This window comes from Microdochium trichocladiopsis (genome assembly GCF_020744255.1).
Source record: "Microdochium trichocladiopsis strain MPI-CAGE-CH-0230 chromosome Unknown B0I36scaffold_6, whole genome shotgun sequence".
In the NCBI taxonomy this organism is placed as follows: Eukaryota; Fungi; Ascomycota; class Sordariomycetes; order Xylariales; family Microdochiaceae; genus Microdochium; species Microdochium trichocladiopsis.
In genome coordinates, this window is record NW_025763549.1 from 1,639,648 (window position 1) to 1,661,538 (window position 21,891).

The window sequence follows — 21,891 nt, forward strand, 5'->3', positions numbered from 1 at the left end:
GTGCAACGTCTGCACTGCTCGCCCAGGATGAAGAAGCATAAAAGAAAAAGAACATCCGACAGCCACAAGAAGAGAGAAAAAGAGACAGAGTGGAGAAGGGAGGCCCAGAGCTAGTTTAATAGAACGCCAGCAAACAACAAAAGACGGATAGCCACTATGCACTGAAAACAATCGTATTCATGTAAAATCGTTTGCCTGGCTCGCCGGCCCGCGTGATGGGTATAAATCATGACTACTTCAGAAAGTCGGCGGGAAATACCGCCTTGAACGAGGGTGGATTATGAGAAACGACAAAACCAAACTAGATGTCCAAGTCCCAGCGTGCTCGCCAGGACAACCAAAGCAAGAGAAAACGCAAACCCAGCATCGGCAACAGGTATCTGCCCAGCGCAGCCTCAAGATATCCCGTCATTGTTACAAATGGGAGGGTATCCAGGGGTATCACAAAGTGTCATCAGTCGTAAACTAGGAAACATGAACCCGAAATCAAAATAGCGTCCGAGCAAAACAGAAGCATGGTAAACAGTAACGAGTGCCCCGGTGATGTCTCCCCATGCTCGCATCTTCGGATGTCGGAAGGCAGAATCGCTGAGATGAATCGAGATAGTCCAGGGTATTCCGTATGGTGTGCGTGAAAAGCTCTAACAAGATGCACTGTTGAAAAAGGGAAAGAAAAAAGAAAGGTCAATAATATGGGAAACAGCGGACCGCCTAGGCGTTCCGATGGATCTGGTGGCACCTCAGTATTTGATGCTGAGAAGTGGCGTGTCCTCCGGCAGACTGCAGGCCCGCGGAAACCCACGACAACAGGACAACCAGGCTAGTACGCCGCCGTTGCATTGCCCTCGCCCGTCGCGACGGCAACAAGAGCCTGGAGTCGGTGCATGTTGTCCCGCTCAGCCGCATCTTCCGGGATCGTGGCTGGTGGAGGAGGCGCTTCCCTCGCCGGAAACCCAGAGAACGCGTGGACATTAGGGTGAACCATGCGCTCGACACGCGCAATCTTTTCTGCCGGTCCGTCACTGTGTACGGTGACAGGTCCGTTGTACCAACCACGGCGCTTCTCCCGAGTACTGGCGATGGAAGGAGCCGACATGGTATGCTGATGGTAACCTCTGCTGGGACCACCGCCAGTCATCATAGACGGGCCATTGACGACAACTGCAGGCTCGCCAGGCCTGACGGAAGGCAAATATGTGCGGGCTCGGTCTGCCTCGGCGCTCATCGCCATGTTTGTGTCCCGAGCCCAGGAGCCGGCACCATCGCGAGGTGGGGTGTGCCGATTCTGCGTGATGTCGAGACGAGTCAAACCACGGTGAAGGCCCATATCCCACGAGACTGTGTCGCGTCGCTCGTCCGCAAGATTATCCGCGGGAGGCAGCAGAGTAGCTGGGTGTCCGTTACCCGAATCTACCATCATCGGAGAGTGGTCTCTTCGCGGCGGTGAGACTGGACGGTGAGGGATGGGATCGAAGGACTCGATTCCAGGGAGTCGCACACCGTAATTTTGGGCCCCTCCAGGGGTGGCAATGGGGGGAGGACCTGGCGCCGGGCTCTGGGCCTGAGACGGAGTCATCACGTTGTTAAGACGACTAGACGGGTTTGCGGCATTGTTGTTCTGGAAGTTGTTCGAATCCGGGTGCCATGTCCTGCGACGCCATGCCTCATCCGCATTCGAGCTCATAGAGTCACGCCGAGAGAAGGTAGAGGTAGTGGGCGATGCCATCGTACTGCTGGACGGAGAGAATACAGCCGAATGAGAACTGTTATGTTGACCAGGGCCAAACAACGGACGGCCGATGGAAGCTCCATGGGGTGACTGGAAAGGAATTCCTCCACTGGAAGGGACACTCAGACGGCGACCAGGGGTCCGGCTTCCTGGCGTGTACATGCTGTGAGCCCTCGAATGGGATGATGGCGGCGAAGCGACGGTAGAGGCCCATCGTGGACTGCTCTGACCAGTGGAAAATGTGGCAGATGTGGGAGTACTAAACTCACTTGGCGAAACAGGCCGGTATCCGTAGGCAGCATCCGGGGGGCCAGAGGGATGTGGTTCAAAAGAAAGCCGCGAGGAACGAGGATCAGCCATGACAAGCGGTGGTGGCCTGCGCCGGACATCTTCACGTGTGCTGAAGGCAGATCCCAGGGAACCAATGTTTGAAGTCGAGAGGGACTTGGTGTGGCCGCGGCCCGGACCACCAATGCTCCCTGCAGTAGATGCACGAGCTCTCCCAGGTTGGCGAACTCTGTCTGTGCGGATTTGTCGCTGAAACCGTGTGCCAGTGGCTGCCAACGAGTCGATAGGAATGTCCTCATTCACATGCACCGTCTGGGCATGCTGACGTAAATTATCAAGCCGTGAGAACCTCCGTGAGCAATGACATTGAAATGGTCGCTCTCCGGTATGTTTCCTTTAGTCGGTCAGTGTTAGCACACACTTTGCTGTCTCAACGAAGCTGTCGGCATGGTGGGTACATACCTGATATGTCTCGCTAAATGTTCGCTGCGAGTGAAGCTGAGGTTACAAGGCGGATAGTCTGTACAATAAAACCGCTGCGACTTCTTCTTCTTGCCAGACCGAGTGCCGTCGGCATTGACACTCTCGTCGTCGGAGCCGTCAGATCCGTGACCGTCCTCGTCCATGTCAGCATCTTCCGAGTCGCCCCGAGACTTTCTGTCAGAGTGCTGCATCTCCTTGTTCTCTTCGATGCTCTCGGGGATCTGGACTGCCTGGGGGAATGGCGAGGTTGGCAGAGGACGCTGGCTGAAGGTAGCCCTGGTCGGGGTTGGAGTTGATGGCGAGGTCGCCATTTCGTCGTCTCTGTCTTCGATTGTGCGGTGCTTCGTGGTATTGAGAGGTTTGAAAGCCGACGCCATCGCCGAGAGGTCGACGACCGTCTGAACGAAAAGTCACTTTACAGACTTCAATCACGGCACAGCTTGTCGTCGGGCGGAGAGTGGCTGCGATGGTGGTGGGTGTTGGCGGCAGGACTCGTCGTCGTGGGTGCCGGAGCTGCTGCAGCTGAGACTGATGACGACGGCGGGGTTGGCCGGGCGGAGCCGGGGGTGTCGCCAGGACAGCAAGGCTCTGTGGTGGGAAGAAAAGACCGTCGAAGTGCCGTATCGTGGACGGTCGGGCGCGTGCCGAGCTGTCTGTGGGATTTGCGTTCCTGGCTGTTGACGGACGGCTCGTCGAAATTGGCCGGCGGTTGTGCGGCGAAGATGGGTGGTGGGAGGAGAGGAGGGAGAGAGCAGGAAGAGTGAGACAAGAGTGATGGTGGTGTCGTAGTAGTGCGCTGCGTTGCGGCTGGCGATGGGATCAGCGGGCCACGCCAACGCTAGTGAGGCCGCAGAGGCAGGGTGTCGAGCAGAGTGCCCCTTGTTTGTGGGTGGCGGGGGGTGGGCATGCTGCTTCGCCCACGACGGCCAGGCCAGGGCGGACTGAACGGGGCACCCTCGACGCCATGCACACCAAAACCAGGCCTCTCTGCTCGATACACACCTGTCACGACGCCGGCCGCCGATGACAAATGCTGCAGGGCAGGAACACGCAACGACTCGACTTGCCCTCTGGCGGGCGCGATGCTTTGAAACCGGTCAAATAGTACAGGCCGCAACGGCCAGACAGAGCAACGGCAAGGCCACTTTTGAAGGCAAGGCAAGGCAAGGCAAGGCAAAGCAGGGCAAGACAGAGCCGGGCGAAGCGAGGCAGGCAGGCAGCAGGTGTGCAAAATGTGCGATGGATACTGTCACTCCGTCTTTGCAGAGCCTCGAGTGGACGATGGCTCATGTGGCCGCCCCGTAAAGTCAAGTCGGTATCGACCAGAGTCAGGTCCTGGAACAGTTCCTGACCTTGCTTGAGCAGCGACCCGCCCAGAGGCAGCGAAGCGAACCACTGGGGTGTGGACCTGGAAGCCAGTCAGGCCCAGGCGTATGATTTGCCAGATTGGTCGCTTCAGGCTGCCGATGTGGCTGGGCCGGCCCTGGTTGTGGTGTGCCTGAAAGGATCATTCGGACAGGCGCCGTGGCTGGCAGCAGCAGCAGCAGCGGACGGGCATACTAGACACCCCTCAAGCTCGAGATGCGAGCGATACTCTGCGCGTAGGGCCGACTCGGGAGCGTCCGCCAGAGACGGCACCCACAGATGATGGAGGAATTACACGATCGAAGCGCAGGGGCGATAAGAGAAATGCATCGTCGTGGCATGCGCATAGCGTAGGTACGAGAGAGAAATGGGGGGGTGACTGCAGGATGACGACGTGGATGGGTGGGTGGATGGAGCTGTCATCAATCACAGATGGAGATGGCGGATTTAACGCAGCAGCGGCGGGCGATGGATGAAGAGGGGCAGGGCAGGGCAGCAAGCAGACTCTGTGCTCACTCGCCCACTCGCCGCCCGCTGCCCACTGTGCTCTCCTCGCTCGTCGTGGGCGGGCGCCCGGAAAGCCCGACATGTGGTCACAGGCACAACCATGCTTGGCAGCCTCTGGCTGCAGCAGCGCGAGCTGTGTGCCTGGCAGGACGGGGCGGGGGGCTGCTGTCGCTAGACCCAGCCAGGGCAGGCACCTGCAACATGCAACACTGCGACGATGTCCTCTTCGCGGGACGATCGTCGCTAGGGGCTTACCGGCTGCATCTCGACGCTGGGCGGGGGCCGGCTTGTGCTCTTCAGGCACAGATGTGCGCCGAGCGCCGTCCTTGCGGGGATCTGCCTCTGGCGCAGGCCCGGAAGCAGCAAGGCCAGAAACCTTGACGCGCCCGACGTTGAAGGTGGCCGTGCGACCGACGGGCTCGCTGACGTCGTCGAAGGGCGGCCGGGCCACGGCGCTGGCGTTGGTGCGTGTATTCGTGTGTGTGTGTGTGCACAAGTGCAACTGCAAGTGCAAATGCAAGCAAGTGGGTGGCTCCGCCGCCGGGCGCCTGCTGGCCACAACGAGGCACCCGCTTTGTTGGAGGCTTCCAAGGTAAAGTTGCCTTGGTGCGCGGGAACCACGCCTGTTCGCAGCAGCTTAGGAATGGAGGGGCCCTCGTCCAGGCAAGCAACTGACGACGTCGGGACGCACCAGGCGCCCGGACGAGTCAGACAGCCCTCTAGTACCGTGGACGCGGAAGCTTCGCGGCAGCAGCACAGGAGCTCACAATGTGATCAAACCTTCGAGGGACATTCGACCTGCCGTCAGCACCGCAGGACAAGCCCGGAGCTGTTGCAGCACTCTCTTTAAATGCCATCGCAGCGGAGCGGACCGTGGGGACACGCGCCCTATGCAAGTCGCATAGCACTCTTGGCTGTCGCAGGGTCGCCTCGCAACAGAGTTCAGATGGAGAGTTGGGTGGCTGGACGCCATGACTAAGGGCCGTACCTCAAAGGGCAGAGCACAGAGGCACCAGCACCAGTGCGAGCTCATGGGCAGTTGCTTCAAAGCCAGCCTGGGTTGATGCAGGGCGATGCCGGAGTTCTGTCAACATCCACAGGAGTTGTCCACGTCCCGAAGGCTCCGCTGGCGACTCGGTATCGGTCGTGCCCGCTACTAGATGGAGCTGGAGGAGCTCGGCAGCGCGCACGCAAAACAAGTGCAGCAGAGTGGCTCTTGTTGTATACCGGCCCCCATCCACGTTGCCCGCTCTGGAGAGGAGACAGCACATGGGCGGGAAGCGGACTGCCAGATCGGGCTGTCCGCAGGCCGTGTTGTGTGGAGGGCATATTACTTTACTTGATTGATATCTGCGTCGCACAGAGTAGATTGTGTGTGCTCTCAGATGCCGCCCTTCTATAAAAAGCACCACCCAGTCAGTCCCGTCTGCCCAGACCGCCAGGCCGGCCGCTGCAAGTGGAGGCGCTGCCAGGGACAGGCCGCTGGGCTTGGGCCGTTCCTGGGGCCTGAAAGATGCTCTTTGCTCCATTCTCGATCCGCCCTAACAACGGACGGTCCAGTCCACTCTCGAGGCGCCAGCGCCCCACCACAGCCAGAATGTCCCGCCAATCCGATCGTCCTTGTTGCGAGGGGTGCGACCTTGGGCGGGACCTGCTGGGTCCCACCCTCGCATCCTGTCCTTGCGATGATACTATGGTAGCCAACAGCCCATCATCAATCAAGCCCATCAACAAGCCAGCCCTTCGACCATCGTCAATCATTCCGGCGACTTGGTGTCCTACCACAGTACCGTCCATCACCACCTTCCAGATGCATCTACACCGCAGCCAGCAGAGTCGGGCGTGGCGACGACTCCTCATCACTGCTCGCCCCGCAGCCGCCCGTCGTCGTGCTTGCTCCCGTTGCTCCCTTGCGGCGTTGCGCAGGGATGATCGCTGCCGCCGCCGCTCCAGCTGTCGTCGAGGCCAGCGATGCTGGGAACCCTATCCCACGCTACTGTGCACCTGAGATCCTTGCCCCTCTTGTGATGCGGACGTTGCGCTGCCGAAAACCTGCACCATCCACCCGCCCAACCACCTGACCTCCATTGTGTGCCCGCAACAGTCAGCCACAAGCCTGTCTCTGACGCGGTGAGTCAAGCGGCGCCCCGGCGACCGCCTTTTCCGCTTTGCGGGCTCGGCTGTGTCCTGTCTCACTCAACCCCCCAGCATCATGTCGTCGGTATGCCAGGGCGACTGCCTAGTCAGGGCAATCATGGGCCTTGTCCGACGCTGACAGGGCCGCGAGGATCGAGGCGCGCCCCGAGCTTTCCGTGACGCAACACTTGTCTTGGTGTTCGGAGCTTCAGCTCACTCACGCTAGGCAAAAGCCTTGGCCAGCGCTGATTCAGTCGGACTTCCTCCCAGAGTGGCACCAGTCACGGCAACAGCACCCAATGGTGAAGCGGCTGCTGCAAGGCCAAATCACCTGCGTGTACATCATGCAGGGATCACCTGCTCTCGCGCTTGCTCATGTATCAACTGAAACCAGGCACGGAACGTCTTGCGCAGCGACTTGCATGGGCTCTCGACCAGGAAGACGCGATGAGCCAGTCATATCCCCCCAATTTCGACTAGGCAGATATCTCTTTGCATGGCCAAAGACGGCAATCAACCACGGTTCAGTGGCTGCTAGTTTCCCCATTACGGGTATCAAATGCACAGGACCGTTCTCCCTTGTCATCCGTATCAACCAGCGGATCATGCATGGGGATATCTGACTTCAATACCTGCTACACACTTATTTCTGTAGTGTATCAGAAGGTGCGTTGGCGCGATGCCTGTTTTGGGCTGCCCATCGGAATTTATGCTTTCGCGGCGTCAACTTTTCTTTGGCGGCGTCGGGGCTCAGCTGCCGGCCACCAGGCACAGCATGAAGCCAGTCGCTTCTGGCTTGTCCTCTACTATGGTAGCTGCATGTTGGTGTGGGGAGTTGGACAACCTCCGCTCCGATGCTCCGATCTGAGGGTCAGATACTCGTTCTCAGGTACCAGGCAGCAGACCCGACGCCAACGACAATTGTCTCAATGTGAGTCAGCGAGGGAACGGGCCACCATGCTTAGGACGTCAATGACTCCCGGTGGTAATGGGCTTGCAGAGTACTTCATAAGATCACGTCTCTACAGGACGGGTCGCTCGCCTCGCCAAACTTTGATGACCTCTCAAATGCCGCGATTGGAAAATGGTCGCCCTCTGCGCTCCCGCGCAAGCAACACCAGGACTTGAAGTTATCTACGTAGCGACCATCATTCAAACCACCAGCTTGAGCGGAGATCAGCCTACATTCCGGACGTTGCCACTGTTTGGCTTGGTCGCGGGGCGGTTTTGTCGAACCCCATCATGCGGCTCAGCTCGAGCTTAGGCCGCCTGCACGCGGATGACTCGTAAGCCTACTTTTTCTGTTTCGTTTCGTTGGGCACCGGCGCTCTTCTTATGCACTTGGATGTTCTTGGTAGCAGACTGGATTTCCCCGAGCTTCGGACGCCTTACTAAAGCCGAGCCGCGCGAGTCCGCCAATGTACGTGTCCTGCATAAGTGCCGTGCCTGAAGCCCTCTGCGGCGATGCAGGTGTCGGCTACGGCTAGTCCAGCGTTTTTTAGTGCATACGTCAGCGCTCCAAAAGTCGCTGATGTCTTCGTCGTGTGGAGATGCCATCATATGAGAGAAAGGCTCAGGCCACATGCGCATCGTGGCCAGGCCCAGACAAGACGCAAGCACATACGCCCGACAATGTCAAATTATACCATCATCATCAAAGTCCACCTGGGGTTACATTTGCTGTGACTCCTTTAAAAGGACACAACGAGTGACGGCGGCTCCCAAACCCCATCGGTCTAGACGCAACAGAGCAGCCGAAGGCGAGTATCGATCCTACCTGCTTGTAGCACTGTCCATAGCACAGGGGAGGGATTTTGTAAGCACGTTGGGTTTTGTTCACGAGATCTGGCTTACAAGAGCGTGAGCGTGCACGTGAGCAATCGCGAGCTGCGTGCCCCCATCCACACCGTTGCTCTCGTGGGGGGGCCCAAACTAGGGATCGTGACAGAATAGTCGTACAGCTTGTCGTTGATCTCCTTTCCAATATCGTGAAGGGACGGAGGGAGAGGGGGGGCGGGCGGGCAAGGAGTCACTTCCTGAGTGTGCCACCCACCGGCAATACATCATGCACTCCCACTCCATGGATGATTCCAGCCCCAGACCCATAGCACACAGAACGGCGGGCTTTTCTGGCGTCTTTAACCCAAGGGAGGCTCGGGAGTGAAAGGGGCCCAGGAAACCTCCGGTATCTCGCTTCTTCGTTTGACGGAATAGGACCTCACCCAGTAGTAGTCTACCGTGTGGTCCACAAAGCATGGTTTTAGTCCCATTACTTCTTGCGTCGCTTTTCGTCGTCTTGATATGTCCACGTAGGTAGTGATAGCTGATGACGATGTCAGGCTCCCTAGCACCGCCCCCCCCCCCCCCCCCCGTCTTGGCTTTTTGCCTATTTACAGCACGAAGCAGCCATGTCGCTGTTGGGCCAAGCTGGTGTCATCATCAAAATCTGGTTTACGAACGCGCCCCGTAGAACGAGCAACTGCGGTTTAAAAAATCAGCACCGCGGGCATATCGATGAATTACGCGGCGGGAGAAGAATGGGTGAATTTTTCTTTTCTCTTCTCTGATTTCACACGAGAATTTCGAGGCATTTTGCGACAAAGAAGGAAAGATTTGAATCTCCCATCGACAACTACCCTAAGCTCCTATCCCACTTCGGGTTGTTATTGACTCCATTACTAAAAAGGCCTATCACTGAAACACACATATCGTAACCTGCTGTGCTGTTATCAAAGCCGGATGCAAGTTTCCCACTTTCCACTCTCAACAGCGGCAACCTCTCCACTCCGGCATTTACGAACACCTAGATGTTCACTGCATCATCGTATTCTCCCTCCTCTCCTCCCCGCCCGACACGGAGCCCTTTTTTTCCTCTCCGACAGGCTGATCAGGAATGTCCTGCTGAAGCTGGTACAGCGCTGGGTAAGGGGCCACGTCGGCGCGCAGGATCCATTTCTTGAAGTACCAGGGCAGTTTCTGCAGGTAGTACCGCGCATGCTCGCGGTTGCCGACGTCGAAGACTGCGTCGAGCTCCTCGAGGGTGAGACCCTTTTGTGGTTTTGGTGTCAGCATCTTCTTCCGTCTAGCCCAAAAGCAGTGAGGGATGGTGGAGGGGGTGGAAGGTACAGGCCAGGAAGATGCTTCCGGTTGGCACGCAGAAAAAAAAAGACTCAGGGAAAGAAACGTACCTTGGTCTCGGGGAGCAAGAAGTAGGCGTAGACGAATCCAAAGAAGTTCCAGAACGCGTACCAACCGAAGCCGCCGGGGTTGCTAAAAGCCTCGGCGAGCGGAGGCCAGGTCAGGGAGATGATGAAGTTGAAGCCCCAGCATGTCGCCGTGGCAAACGACATGCCCGTGTCGCGGATGTACAAGGGGAACGCCTCGGCCGAGTACGTGAATGGCACGGGGCCCTCGCCGGGGCTGTAGATGACCATGAAGAGATAGATGCCCGTGGTAACAAGTGCCAGGCGGACCTGGTCGTTCTCCACCAGAAAAGAGAAGCCCGTAAAGAGAAGCATCAGACCCATGAGCGGAAAAGTGGTGAGTAAGAGGTTCCGGCGCCCGAACGTGTCAATAGTGTAGATGGCCGGCACAGCAAAGACCCAGTTCACGATACCAGTGCCCAGAGACACCAGCAGCGCCTGCTCGATGGGGAAGTTGGCGTCAGTGAAGATCCTGGTCGAGTAGTACGCGATGACATTGACACCGCAGAACTGCTGCATGAACATGACGAAGAAAGACGACTGAGCTGCGCGGCGGTTACGACGGATCTTGAAGAACTCGTGAAAGATGCTGCCGCGGCTGCTGCGGCTCAACTCCTCGGCCTCGAGAAGCTTGGCGGCATAGTACATGTCACGAGCCGCCTGGATCTTGGAGAAACGCAGGGACTTCATAGACCCAAAGGCGTCCATCCAACGGTTCTTCTCCATGTACCAGCGGGGGCTTTCAGGACACAGGTAGACTGGCGGTTTGTCAGCACAAAATGAAAGTGTTTTGCAGAAACGTAGGATATTAGTAGAAGGAAAGGACATACCCTGAGCGCAGACAAACATGGGAGGTATGGCAGTCGAGGCCATCATCCACCTCCACTGAGGATAGCCGGCCCACGTAGGGATGCTAATCTCCTGGAAAGCCACGGACACGACAAAACCCAGCATGATGCCCTGTGACTACGGTCAGTTTCCTTGCATCCAAATGTGGGCGTATTAATTTTTCAAACGTACAAAAGCAGTCCAGGTCTGCCATTGCATCGTCAGAGCTCCGCGAATAGTCTTGGGAGTCGATTCGGCTGCATACACAGGCTGGGAGCAGATGTTAGACAGTTTTCATACGTAATGCTGGAGGCCCTCCTGAGTGGACAAACTGTGGTCGACGACTTGGCTCCAACTGCAAAACCCAGAAAGAACCGTGCAAGAAGCAAGTTCCACCAACTGGTCGTAGATCGTATCAGTATGTCAATGGTATATGTGGTGAAAGGCAGGATGCAGTGCTCACGTGTGCGCGGCAGCCATCCAGAAGGACGCCGCAAAAGAGACGAAACAACTGATGAATATGGTGCCTCGGCGGCCGAAGCGATTGTTCAGGGGCACATTCATCCAGCAGCCGATCAAAGCACTACACAGGTACGGTGCGCCGTTCAGGAGGCCCTGGAGCCACGTATTTTGGATGTCAAATTCCTCAAAGTAGAATGCTTGAGCACCATTGACAGCGCTTTGGTCCATTCCCTGAACAATGGCAGAGCCTATTTGCAGACAATGTCAGTATTCTATACCTTCGTCGCGTTGACCGAACCCCAGGACATACCGGCACAAAGTACACAGAGGAAGTACAGCTTGAAAGGCTGTCGCCATCTGTGAGTGATCTCGTCGCGGAGAATCTGCTTCTCGTGCTCAGGTAGCGAGGCGATAGTCTCGAAGCCATCCTCTCTGTGTTGGACACGAGCAACAAGGGCACCCCTGCGGAATGCCTCGCGCTCCCCCTGCAGGCCTCTGGTCTCGACGAAACGATCCACGTCGGCGAGGACATCAGCCTCGCTCATACCAAGCAAGGGGTTTCGAAGCTTTGCCTGGACGTCTGACTTGGCGACGGGTGTGTCGTTGAGGGTCGATCCATCGTGTTGTTCGACGCTGGGCCGGTCTGAGAGATCCGTCTTGGGCTCGGTCGACTCAATGTCGATCTTGGGGGGAGGCATCGTTGCGGCAGGGTCTCGAGGCCACAGACAAAACACGTGTCAAAAATTCCGGGGCAATGATGATCAAAAGCTCTTGTCGAACACAAGAGACTGGAGAAGAAGCGATAAAGCCGCAGGGACTCTGGGGAAGCTGGCAGACGTCACGTCTTATGTCTCTTGTGCCTTCTCCACGGCAGTGGGGCAAAGCACACGACTGGATCCCCGTGCCTTTTCATCTTGCTGGTCGTCTCGATGGCCGTTCGGCGACGAGGCTGGGCAGAGTCTTGGGATGACGTCTGCTTGCTTGGGACGTGGATGCTCAGGGTCGGGCACCTACCAGGCTCGAAATTGACAGGGTCGACGCCGAGGCTGCGAGGCAGGTGCTGCCAGACCAATACGACGAAGCAGTGCAATGGGTCGCTGCTGAGAGGACTGGTAGTGCAGTCAAGATCAAGCGGTGTCGGTGGTGGAAGGCCATGACGACGACGGACAGAATGAATGCATGGGCCAGAGGCTTGGCTCGGATGGCCGGCAGAGGTCGCACAAGAGCAAAGGCAGGGCTGGCAAGGCGGGCACGCCGTCACGGAAGGGTCTCCGGGGATGAGGCTGGAGGAATCGGGGAGCCGCACGGGCTGGGCGGCGATCTCGACGGACAGAGATAGCAGGCGGCTGGACGTCGTTGGCTGGAGGGACGCCGTGGTGGATTTGGTGGTGCAAGTCAGCGGCTTGGGTGCTTGGGGGGAAGAGCCTTGGCCCGCGCTTGGCTGACATCAGCCACGCGGCACAGTCACACTCATTGTGGTTGGCCATCTGCGCACAGCACATAACCGGAAGTGCATACCACGTCCTATGAAAACCCGTGTGATCACGTAGCAAGAGAGGAGCGTCCACGATGCCAGAGGCTACGACTCTACTATGGTAAGTTCGCCATACGACAAGGCGGTCATGGTTGGCTGTCCCAGGCCAGATCTCCACAAAAGTTGGGCATGCTCCAAGCATGGTCTTGTCTTACACATGACGCGGACCTGTCAACGGTCCGTCAATGTTCTCAGCAGGTGATGGAGGGCTTGTCGTTTCACCAAGGTTGCCGGGAATGGGTGAAGGTTCGCTAGCGTCGGCACTCAACGGTACCTTGTGTGTACCTTGCCTTGTTGGTGGAGCGTTGAGTGGGAGTGCTTTGCCGTGGTGGGCCACAAGATGCAGACTCGCGGCCATCATCGAGTTGAGAAAGGCGCATGATAGGCCAGAAGCTATTGATTGGCCAGAGCAGACTGGGCAGGCGAGGCTTGCATGGGCAACTGCCATCAGTATGGCAGCTCCGTCAAGAGCGAGCGCCTGCTGGCGTCGAGGGCAACCCCCACAGGAGAGAGACCTACCCGAGGGTACACCTTCCCCGGATTCTGCAGGGGGCCCCCTGGTGTACCATAGGTGTGGGGATGATGTGCTTTGCAGGCATCCCTCCCTCCCTCCCTGCCTGTGGCGCTCTTCAGCCGCATCCACGACGGACGGGAACCATTCTTGACAAGCACACACACCCATGCTGCCGGACCCCTCTCAGCGACTATCAAACCCGGGCGAGGACCAGATCACCACCGACCGCCGCACCGCGCCTGGTCCTCAGCACGCCGTCATGGGCCGTTTCTCGCCACTTCAATCCTCCAGACCGGCTACCGTGTCGTAATGAGCGGCACCCCCAAAAGGAAGCGCGGCCCGGACGTCGGCCCTGGTGCCCTTCCCGAGGGGCCCGACGCGGGCCGGCCTGAGCCCCTCCGGCTCGAGAGCGTCGACAAGTATCCTCGCAAGCGGGTAATGACTGCCGTATGTGTCCTCTCCCTGTCGAGCTGGCCGACTCTTTACTCACTCCTACGCCTCATGGCGCCGCCAGTGCAACCTTTGCAGATTCAGAAAGACGGTGGGTGCTGACAACCCCAGACGTAGTCCGTTTCCGCGCGAGACAGGACCATAGCTGACCTCTCTCGTCAGAAATGCGATGCGGTCCGCCCCTCGTGCTCCTTCTGCACCGACTTGGGAGTCGAATGCCATTATCGTGACGCTGGCACTCCGCAGGCAGAAAAGCCAGAGCCGCCACTGAAGCCACGCGAACAGTCCTCCTCCTCCCTCAAGGACACCATCAAGACTCTCGACTCTCGACTTGGCATTCTCGAGGCCGACGTCAGGGAGCTACGGGCACAGCAGTATGCATCCGCTCACCCACGGACTGAGGCTCCTCCATCGCTCTTCAACAGCCACACTCCCAAGGTGCCCTCGGACAGGACGCCGTCAGGCGGCCCTACGCCAAATGTTCCCAGCATCCGTGATGCACTATCCCCAGTTCTGCTTTACCGTGATGCCATGAGCAGTGCAGCAGAATCTCCAAGGGAAGGTGTCCTCTTCAGGAAAACGCGGCCGGAGGTGTACACCGCGCGACCAGGTCTTCTGGCATTCTGCTGTCCGTCATACATCGATGCTCCTAGCTGGGACGACTACGGCGACTTCTACGGCAACGAGATCCGCGCCGGCGAGCAGTTCCTCGGCATGTTTGACGAGTATCTGTCGTCCAACCTGGACGTGAGCAGGCGGACGCTCCGCAGGCTGCAGCAGAGTTTTGTCGACCACTACCTTGGCTGGATCCCGATCCTCGAGCCAGAAACCGTCAGCTGCGTCGTCGATACCGCGTGCTCGTTGGGTTCTCCCTCGCGGGACATCAATGGCTGTTTGGCAATGTTTATTCTCGCGGTGGGCGCCATCACGCAGGAGACGCCTGGCAATGACAATGATGATGGCGGCGCTGCCAAGCTCGCGGGGGTCGCGTACTTTGTCAACGGATGCCAGTCGCTGGAGCGGTTCTCGTTGCTCATTGAGAGTCTCGAGATCATCCAATGCCGCATCCTGCAGGCAGCGTACTTCAAGCTTGCCATGCGGCCGATACAAGCATGGAACACCATCACCGGGGCGGGCAGAGACTGCAGGCATGTCCTGAGCTCTACGACCTCGCAGAGCCTGCCGCCCGGGCTGAAGGACGGCTGGAATCGCGCGTTCTGGGCTTGTTCACTGATTATCGAGTAAGCACCTCTGTTCCAGTCCAACCTCTGTCCACCCATCCTCACACACTACTTGCATACCTTCTTTTCACACACCGAACCACTACTGACCGACGACCCAAAACAAAACCTTTGAGAATCAAAAGCGAGCTCGAGCAGTCTCTCCGCATGCACCCAGAAGGCCACCGCGCCTTCCACGACATCATCCCACTCCCGACCTTCACCGACGAGCACATCGGGTTCTACTTCTTCCTCGCCATGATCAGCCTGCGCAAGCTGCTCCAGGACGTGCTCGACGTCGTGGGCTACCGGCAGGGCACCGTCGTATACGCGCCCGTCGTGACGGCCGAGCTGCGCCGCCAGACCCAGGCGTGGTACGACCGGCTCCCGCCCGCGCTGCGGTTCTCGCTCGTGATTGCGCCCGCGCCGCCGCCGCTGTTCGACCCGCGCAAGAACTTCCTCCGCGGCCAGTACTTCTGCATGTTTGTCGTGCTCGAGTGGGCCTCGGTGCTGCGCGTCATGGAGGCGCATTCTCGCGGGCAAGGGGGAGGGGGAGGGGGGCTTTCCGTTGTCGGTGGCGACGAAGAAGGAACAAGCCCCGCGAGGAGGAGCAGCGACAAGCTCGCGGTCGCCAGGGCGGAGGCGAGGGATTGTATCGTCCACACGGTAGCATATCTCCGCTGCGCCGAGGAGCAGCTCGCGCGGTGGAAGATGCCCGTGTATATCGTGACATGGGCGTAAGTTCAACCACCCCCCCCCCCCCCCCCTTTCCCGCGTTTCTCTCCATCTCTAGCATTTTCGTCCCCGACTTTCCACAACTGTTGCACATGGTCGCCTCCATTTTTCGCATTCTCGGATTCTTCTCATATACGCCCCTTATGCATAGCCACGCACGACCCTTGCGCTGACATGATGTGGTTGTTGGGGGCCCGCCCCAAAAAAAGATCGTTCGCCCTTCTAGCAAAACTCCTAATATGTTACCGCTCCCCGGCCCTGGCCTATATCCCCGAGACCACGCAGCCGGAGCACATTGCCGACGCGCTCGCCATGCTGCGGCCGTGGAAGCACGTGTCCTTTGTAGCGCGCGGCCTGGACCGGATGACGGCGATGTTTGAGCAGGTGCTGGCCAAAGAGGCCGCCGAGCGGGAACGTGAGGCGGCAGGAGGCGGCGGCGGCAGTTGTGGGTAAAATTTAGTGGGTGGCGTGAGCGAAACGAGTGATTGAAGGGTTCCGTGGTTCTAGTAAGCAGCGGATCTTTTCACAGACAGAGGGTTCGCGAGACGGGCTTTGTTCGGGGAGGAGGACTGTTCGCGCGACTAACGACTTGCTGCGCGGGATGGCTGGGAATGGGCGGGCCTACTAAAATGTGGATGGCCATCGGGTTGTTTTCCACCAGGAGGCTTTGTCCTAACGAGCGGTGCCAGACTTGCACTGTCCCATGGCGCAGCTTTGTAAAACTGTCCACTATATCACCCGAGCTTGAAAGCCTGAACAGGGCCACGAGGCAGATACCTTGCACTCACCAAAAGGTTCAACGCAGAGGGGTGGGTGACTTCGCATGTCAAGCATGGTCTTATTGTCCGATCGTCTTGCCAACAAGGATTTCTGGGCCTCCGTACTAGCTATCCGACTATGAAGCTGGACTCTTCCTTGTTGGCAGCCAGTCGCTTGTCACATACATCTAAGGTCGAACACGAGACGTTCTTACTCGTCGGCACCCAGATTATTCTCTCCCCTTCCCATGGAAGAGCCTCGGCCTTGGTCCAATAAACCAGAACGATAGCACAGCCGTAATACCAGCCAGCGTCGCAAAGACGGCATTCATATTGCCATATCCAATGTTATCCCTGAGAACGCCAGCCACGAGGGGGCCAAGGGCCAGCCCGGAGCAGAAGAAGACCGAGTTGAAGCCATAGAGCTGTGCATAGGGCCCATTGGCGCCGAAGAAGCCCGGGTTCGCCTTGTCGTAGCGCTGCACAATGTCGCTGGCCTCGACAATGCTCGGGGACCCGATGATGGCCAGGCCGATACCGTTGAGGGCCAGCATGGCGCAGAACAGTCGAGTGGTGTGCTGTGCGCTCGATGCCTCGGCGGCTTCGCTCGGTATGCGCAGAAGGGCGAGCGTCGGGACGAGATAGCCAAAGCCAATCACCGCAGCAGGCTTTGTGCCGTACTTGTCCACTGCCCATCCTGCCACCGGTCCTAGGATCAAGTATGGAATGTCGAGGGCGATGAAGAGTAAGCCCGCTTCCAGGGACGAGAAGCCCAGGAGGTCTTTAGCTTCTGTAGGGATGGTTGCGGCGAAGACGGAAAGAAGTGATGCCTGAACAAAGGCAAGGGAGAGGGCCATGGGGAGCCGTGGGTTGCGGAAGCAATAGAGAAGGGGCAGCGCGCGGACGATTCGGCCAGGCTCGCCGTGGATCTTGTACTTTTCGTCGTCATCGTCATCACTTTTTAGTAGGAGAGCACTCTCCTCGTCCGGCCGGGAAGGATCGCCGTTGATGGTACTGTCATCCTCGACACTCTGGCCCCTCGTATCAAAGTCACGAGGGTTTGAGTGACCGTCGTCCAGAGACGGATCGTACTTAATGGCTGTCTTACGCTCAATGATGAGCAGCCGCATAACAAAGTCTAGCGCAAGGACGGCGGAAGCCACACCAAATACTCCTCTATAGCCTATCTTGTCGTACAGCACACCACCTAGAACGGGCGCCAGAAGCTCCCCAACGGAAATGAACGAGAAGATCTGCCCGATAGTAAGCTAATTGTCATGCCTCGGAGTGGGACAAACCCATGCAAAACGGGTACTCCAACATACCGAGCCGATCACCTTGCCCAAGTTTTCTGCCCCGACCGTGTCGAGCACCATGGCCAGGCCGATCGTCCAGACAACAGCAGCGCTGATCCCCTGAAGGATTCTCGCCACGACGAGCACGCCAATGCTCCGTCCCACGGCAAGCATGATAGTGGCAAGTAGTAGCGCTGTGAGCCCACAAAGAAAGGGCGCCTGGCGTGAGTTTGTGCGGTCGGCGACCCAGCCGGCAGGTATGGAGAAGAGGACAGAAGCTCCGGCGTAAGCTGCCAGTAGCCCAGAGACATAAGTTTGGACGTCTTCGTCCGGGATGTCGAGCCGCTCTTTGAGCATGAACGGAAGCACTGGGACAACAAGACCGTAAAGGAACAAATCAGTGAAGAGACCAATGGCCACTGTGGCGATGATAAAAGTTCGTTTTGAGCGCCATCGCAACGCCCAAGGTGGGTTGTCACTGGAGAGCCAGGAGAACATGTTGAGTACTTGTCGTTCTAGCGAAGGGCCGTTCGAGCTATTGGGAATCAAACGAATAAGTTGGGATGAATTTCGAAGGAGAAGAAGATATCTGCGCCTTAATGGCGATATAAGAAATTCTTATCTCGGGCTTTGCAAGTCAGGAATGTCATGTCATGGATGGACGATGTGCCCGGAAGGCGTAAACGCCCAGGGTTCCCCAGACATCCATGACGTGTTGATGGGCCAGCTGAGATAGGGCTGCCCCCACTATAACTTTTGTCCCAATAGACTCGGTAGAGGTCCTGCAACAGATCCCAATTAACTCCATCCTAGCTTGCGCATTATATATACAGCTCCGGCGATTGCATCGAAAAGGCAATTGATCCATTTGGATTGATGTCGGGATGAAGCTAAGCATCGTCCGGGGGCATCGTGTCGTACCGCTCGGCGCCGTCTGGGATTGGCACAACGGCAGATCTTGCGAAGATATGAATGCCGCCTGTCCAATCCATGCCGTCAACACAGCCGCCCTTGACAAAGATGACGGCCTGCGACTTGCCGTCAATCTCAATGGCACGGTGGAAGAGGCGCGAGCCGCACGATTTGCAGAAGTAGCACGCCAGGATGCCGCCGGTGTCCCTGGGGCGGTTGTATTGTGTCAGTTGCGCCTCCAGCTCCTTTGATAGTGGGAAAAGGGGCTCGGCCGGGAAGACGGCCGAGGTGCCAAAGGCCGAGGCAGACTGGCGGCGACACTCGATGCAGTGACAGTGGTAGATGGCGGACGGCTTCGAGGCCGGGGCAGGTACCGAGACAGCACCGCACTGGCACTCGATGGTCGGGGTGCTGTCTGTCAGGCGGGATGCTGTGGGGTTGGCGGCCATGGTGTGCGAATCACTCATGAAGAGATGGTGAGAGCGCCTACCGAGAGCGAGGTTCTTGAAGTGCAAGTCGTGTTCGTCGTCCTCGTAGTTTTGGGGTCCTGGGGAGGGACTACAACCCGGCTTGACAGGGCTTAGTGCAAAGGGCGTGCTCTTGCAGGTCGTCAACCGTGGAGCTAGATGTTTGATCCAGAACCCCGCGGCTCATTGGCCTGACCATTGCCGCTTGGTTCCGCAACTAGGGACATGGTTAGGGCGAGATTGGCCTTTATGCTTGTCGAGGGTTGGTGGCCAGCTTGAAGTTGGCTGTATGCCAGAGTGCGCACCGCTGCAGCCTCGACACCCTGCTCCAGCCGCGCAACGAAACCCCACCCTCCAGTACGCGCAGTAGTATCAACTTTCGCATTGAGCAAGCGCAACCCAACCCATTGGGCGCCTTCCCCCTTTGCACGGTCAACTCTTCCATTGGAACACTCAATCGCCACGCCCCCAGGACGCTGCCTTGCCACATGGATCCCACAACCGACGAGTCCAGCCAAAAGCCGTCGCCAGCATACTATGACCTCGGCACATACTCTCGCCCCGTGACTACCTCCAACGACGAGGCCCAGCGCTGGTTTGATCGTGGCCTCATATGGAGCTTTGCCTTCAACCATGAAGAGGCTGCCGCCTGCTTCGAGCGTGCCATTGCAAGCGATGCGGAATGCCCCATGGCTTACTGGGGGCTAGCCTACACTCTCGGGCCAAACTACAACAAACCCTGGGACTTCTTCGATGCGGCTGAGCTCCAAGACATCGTCAGGCGCACCCACGCTGCCGTCGAGACGGCCCGTGAAAAGGCTGCCACTCGCGGGTCTCCCGTCGAGAAGTCTCTCATCTACGCTCTAGAGAGCCGCTACCCCCACGCCTCTGCGGACCACAATGGGCAGACCGCGGAGTGGAACTCGGGATATGCCGATGCCATGGCCAAGGTCCACAACAGCTTCCCTCGGGACCTCGACGTCGCAGCGCTCTTTGCTGACGCCCTCATGAACCTCACGCCATGGCAATTGTGGGACCTGTCAACTGGTGAGCCTGCCGAGCATGCTCGTACCCTCGAGGCAAAAGCTATCCTCGACCAAGCTTTGGCACAACCAGGCGGCATGCAGCATCCAGGTCTGCTACATCTTTATATCCATCTCATGGAAATGTCATCGACACCCGAGGCAGCCTTACCTGCTGCCGACCGCTTGCGCAATCTGGTGCCCGATGCCGGTCACCTTCAGCACATGCCCACGCATATCGATCTGTTGCTGGGCGATTACCAGAGAGGCATGAAGTCGAATCAGGCCGCCATCGTAGCCGACGAGACCTACCTAGAGCGTGAAGGTCCGCTCAAATTCTATACCCTGTATCGCATGCATGACTACCATTTCCGAATATACTGTGCCAGTAAGTCTTTGTGCAGTGAATGCACAACCGTCCTATCAGCATTACCATCCCGTGCTAACAGTTTCCTGTGTACAGTGTTCGCGGGTCAACGTCGTATTGCCTTGGAAACTGCTGAGCGTATGAATCTCAGCCTATCGCCAGAACTGCTCAAGGTCAAGTCACCACCCATGGCAGACTGGCTTGAGGGTTTCGCCTCCATCAAGCTGCATGTTCTGATTCGCTTCGGAATGTGGCAAGAGATTCTCAACGACATTCTTCTCCCAGAGGATCAGGAGCTCTACTCGGTCACGACAGCTATGACACACTATGCCAAGGGGGTAGCAGCTTCTGCCACGGGAGACGTGTCGTCTGCAGAAGTGTCTCGTGCAGCCTTTTCAGAAGCAATGGGCAAGGTTCCCGAATCGAGGATGTTGTTCAACAACAAATGTGTCGACATCCTCGGCGTTGCATCGCTCATGCTGGATGGCGAACTCGAATATCGCAAAGGCAACATGGACATTGCATTCTCGTCCCTACACAAAGCCATTGAAGCATGCTATGCCCTGCCGTATGATGAGCCTTGGGGTTGGATGCAGCCGCCCAGTCACGCGCTCGGAGCGCTCTTGCTCGAGCAAGGCAGGCATGAAGAGGCGGCTAAGGCATATGCGGACGATCTTGGTATCAAGAGCGTTTTGCCACGAGCTCTGCAACACCCCAACAACGTATGGGCCTTGCACGGATACCATGAGTGTCTTCTCAAGCTTGGTAGAAACGCAGAAGCTCAATCCCTTCACCCCGAGCTCGATCGTGCCCTGAGAGCTGCAGATGTGTCGATCAACGCTTCATGTTTCTGTCGTCGTCAGACCCAGTCAGGCCAGTAATGAGCACTGGGACCTTTGTCGCGGAACCCGACAGAATCGCTGATGCAACGCAGGGGGCGAATCGGCCTTGCTGGAGCAACACGATGTGCGGGCGGGACGGAGAGATAACTAGACCGAGTCTCCCAGATCCTGGTATCCGCAACCCCCCCCCCCTGTTCTCCACGTGGTGGTTAGCCAGACGGAAGACTCCAGCCTCGGCCTGAAGCTGTCGCGGTTGACAGATAAGCCAGGCTTAAGAAAATGAATGAAACCACGTCATGTTGGAGCAAGTCTTTATGAAATTGGCACGTAGACGAAGTATCGGGTGAGCTCCTCAATTCTGCGCCGGGACGAACACGGAAGCCACTTCAGAAGCAGTGCTTTGGATTGAGGATACCCGCGCTTGCAGGGGTCAGGGTGTGGGTGCACACCAGCCATGAGGTAATGTGTCCATGGGTAGATGGACAGCGCCAACCCGCCACCCTCACTCATCCTTGGGTAATGCACATGTCGCTTTGACGTCAGTAGAGCCACCGCGGGCTGCTTACGTACTACGCAGCGGACAGAGTCGAGAAACAAGAAAGAGGGGCGGGAAACTCTATCCCGAGAAGCAATCCGCAGCCACAAGCGTTAGTGACCGATCCGGCATGGGTGCCGACCAGGGCCAGGCCGTCAGCGACAACTGCCGCACGCACAGCTAGCCAGAACGAGTGACAATGGTGGGGACCCATGACGGGCCAGCGCAGAGCTCTGGTG

At 57.9% G+C, this 21,891-nt stretch overlaps 7 protein-coding genes across 7 annotated transcripts; 3 read left to right on the top strand and 4 right to left on the bottom strand.

Moving 5' to 3' along the window:
• Positions 1 to 820: 820 nt before the first annotated feature.
• On the bottom strand, positions 821 to 2,811 carry B0I36DRAFT_245948 (uncharacterized protein; the record flags this gene model as incomplete). Its single annotated transcript, XM_046150197.1, has 2 exons — positions 821 to 2,411; positions 2,480 to 2,811. The coding sequence occupies 2 exons, from the start codon at positions 2,809 to 2,811 to the stop codon at positions 821 to 823; spliced, it is 1,923 nt and encodes a 640-aa protein (XP_046011598.1).
• Positions 2,812 to 5,792: 2,981 nt separating this feature from the next.
• Positions 5,793 to 6,430, top strand: B0I36DRAFT_325492 (uncharacterized protein). Its single transcript, XM_046154236.1, has one exon. The coding sequence runs from the start codon at positions 5,886 to 5,888 to the stop codon at positions 6,378 to 6,380; it is 495 nt and encodes a 164-aa protein (XP_046011599.1). The 5' UTR covers positions 5,793 to 5,885; the 3' UTR covers positions 6,381 to 6,430.
• Positions 6,431 to 9,248: 2,818 nt separating this feature from the next.
• B0I36DRAFT_130800 (MFS sugar transporter-like protein) lies at positions 9,249 to 11,913 on the bottom strand. The gene is made up of 7 exons (XM_046148203.1): positions 11,312 to 11,913; positions 11,003 to 11,249; positions 10,872 to 10,938; positions 10,732 to 10,809; positions 10,542 to 10,671; positions 9,697 to 10,469; positions 9,249 to 9,556 (listed from the first exon to the last, which is right to left on the bottom strand). Exons 1-7 carry the CDS (start codon positions 11,697 to 11,699, stop codon positions 9,320 to 9,322), a joined length of 1,920 nt encoding a protein of 639 aa, XP_046011600.1. The 5' UTR covers positions 11,700 to 11,913; the 3' UTR covers positions 9,249 to 9,319.
• Positions 11,914 to 13,171: 1,258 nt separating this feature from the next.
• B0I36DRAFT_130832 (uncharacterized protein) lies at positions 13,172 to 16,175 on the top strand. Its single transcript, XM_046148204.1, has 5 exons — positions 13,172 to 13,496; positions 13,564 to 13,590; positions 13,662 to 14,740; positions 14,857 to 15,456; positions 15,664 to 16,175. Exons 1-5 carry the CDS (start codon positions 13,359 to 13,361, stop codon positions 15,905 to 15,907), a joined length of 2,088 nt encoding a protein of 695 aa, XP_046011601.1. The 5' UTR covers positions 13,172 to 13,358; the 3' UTR covers positions 15,908 to 16,175.
• A 267-nt stretch (positions 16,176 to 16,442) lies between these two features.
• On the bottom strand, positions 16,443 to 18,005 carry B0I36DRAFT_374864 (major facilitator superfamily domain-containing protein; the record flags this gene model as incomplete). Its single annotated transcript, XM_046160314.1, has 2 exons — positions 16,443 to 17,465; positions 17,538 to 18,005. The coding sequence occupies 2 exons, from the start codon at positions 18,003 to 18,005 to the stop codon at positions 16,443 to 16,445; spliced, it is 1,491 nt and encodes a 496-aa protein (XP_046011602.1).
• Positions 18,006 to 18,397: 392 nt separating this feature from the next.
• B0I36DRAFT_363878 (Mss4-like protein) lies at positions 18,398 to 18,868 on the bottom strand (the record flags this gene model as incomplete). Its single annotated transcript, XM_046158882.1, has 1 exon — positions 18,398 to 18,868. The coding sequence occupies one exon, from the start codon at positions 18,866 to 18,868 to the stop codon at positions 18,398 to 18,400; it is 471 nt and encodes a 156-aa protein (XP_046011603.1).
• A 506-nt stretch (positions 18,869 to 19,374) lies between these two features.
• On the top strand, positions 19,375 to 21,156 carry B0I36DRAFT_245111 (TPR domain protein; the record flags this gene model as incomplete). The annotated part of the gene is made up of 2 exons (XM_046150126.1): positions 19,375 to 20,296; positions 20,372 to 21,156. The coding sequence occupies 2 exons, from the start codon at positions 19,375 to 19,377 to the stop codon at positions 21,154 to 21,156; spliced, it is 1,707 nt and encodes a 568-aa protein (XP_046011604.1).
• Between the last annotated feature and the right edge of the window lie 735 nt (positions 21,157 to 21,891).

Excerpts from the sequence above, each read along its gene's own strand:
- B0I36DRAFT_325492 (XM_046154236.1), top strand. The coding sequence starts at position 5,886 with ATGCTCTTTGCTCCATTCTCGATCCGCCCTAACAACGGACGGTCCAGT.
- B0I36DRAFT_130800 (XM_046148203.1), bottom strand. The coding sequence starts at position 11,699 with ATGCCTCCCCCCAAGATCGACATTGAGTCGACCGAGCCCAAGACGGAT. Across the intron at positions 10,672-10,731 it reads GGCAGACCTGGACTGCTTTT|GGCATCATGCTGGGTTTTGT; the intron begins GTACGTTTGAAA and ends CCGTAGTCACAG. Across the intron at positions 9,557-9,696 it reads TCTTGCTCCCCGAGACCAAG|GGTCTCACCCTCGAGGAGCT; the intron begins GTACGTTTCTTT and ends AAACCACAAAAG.
- B0I36DRAFT_130832 (XM_046148204.1), top strand. The coding sequence starts at position 13,359 with ATGAGCGGCACCCCCAAAAGGAAGCGCGGCCCGGACGTCGGCCCTGGT. Across the intron at positions 13,497-13,563 it reads GCAAGCGGGTAATGACTGCC|TGCAACCTTTGCAGATTCAG; the intron begins GTATGTGTCCTC and ends TGGCGCCGCCAG. Across the intron at positions 14,741-14,856 it reads GCTTGTTCACTGATTATCGA|AATCAAAAGCGAGCTCGAGC; the intron begins GTAAGCACCTCT and ends AAAACCTTTGAG.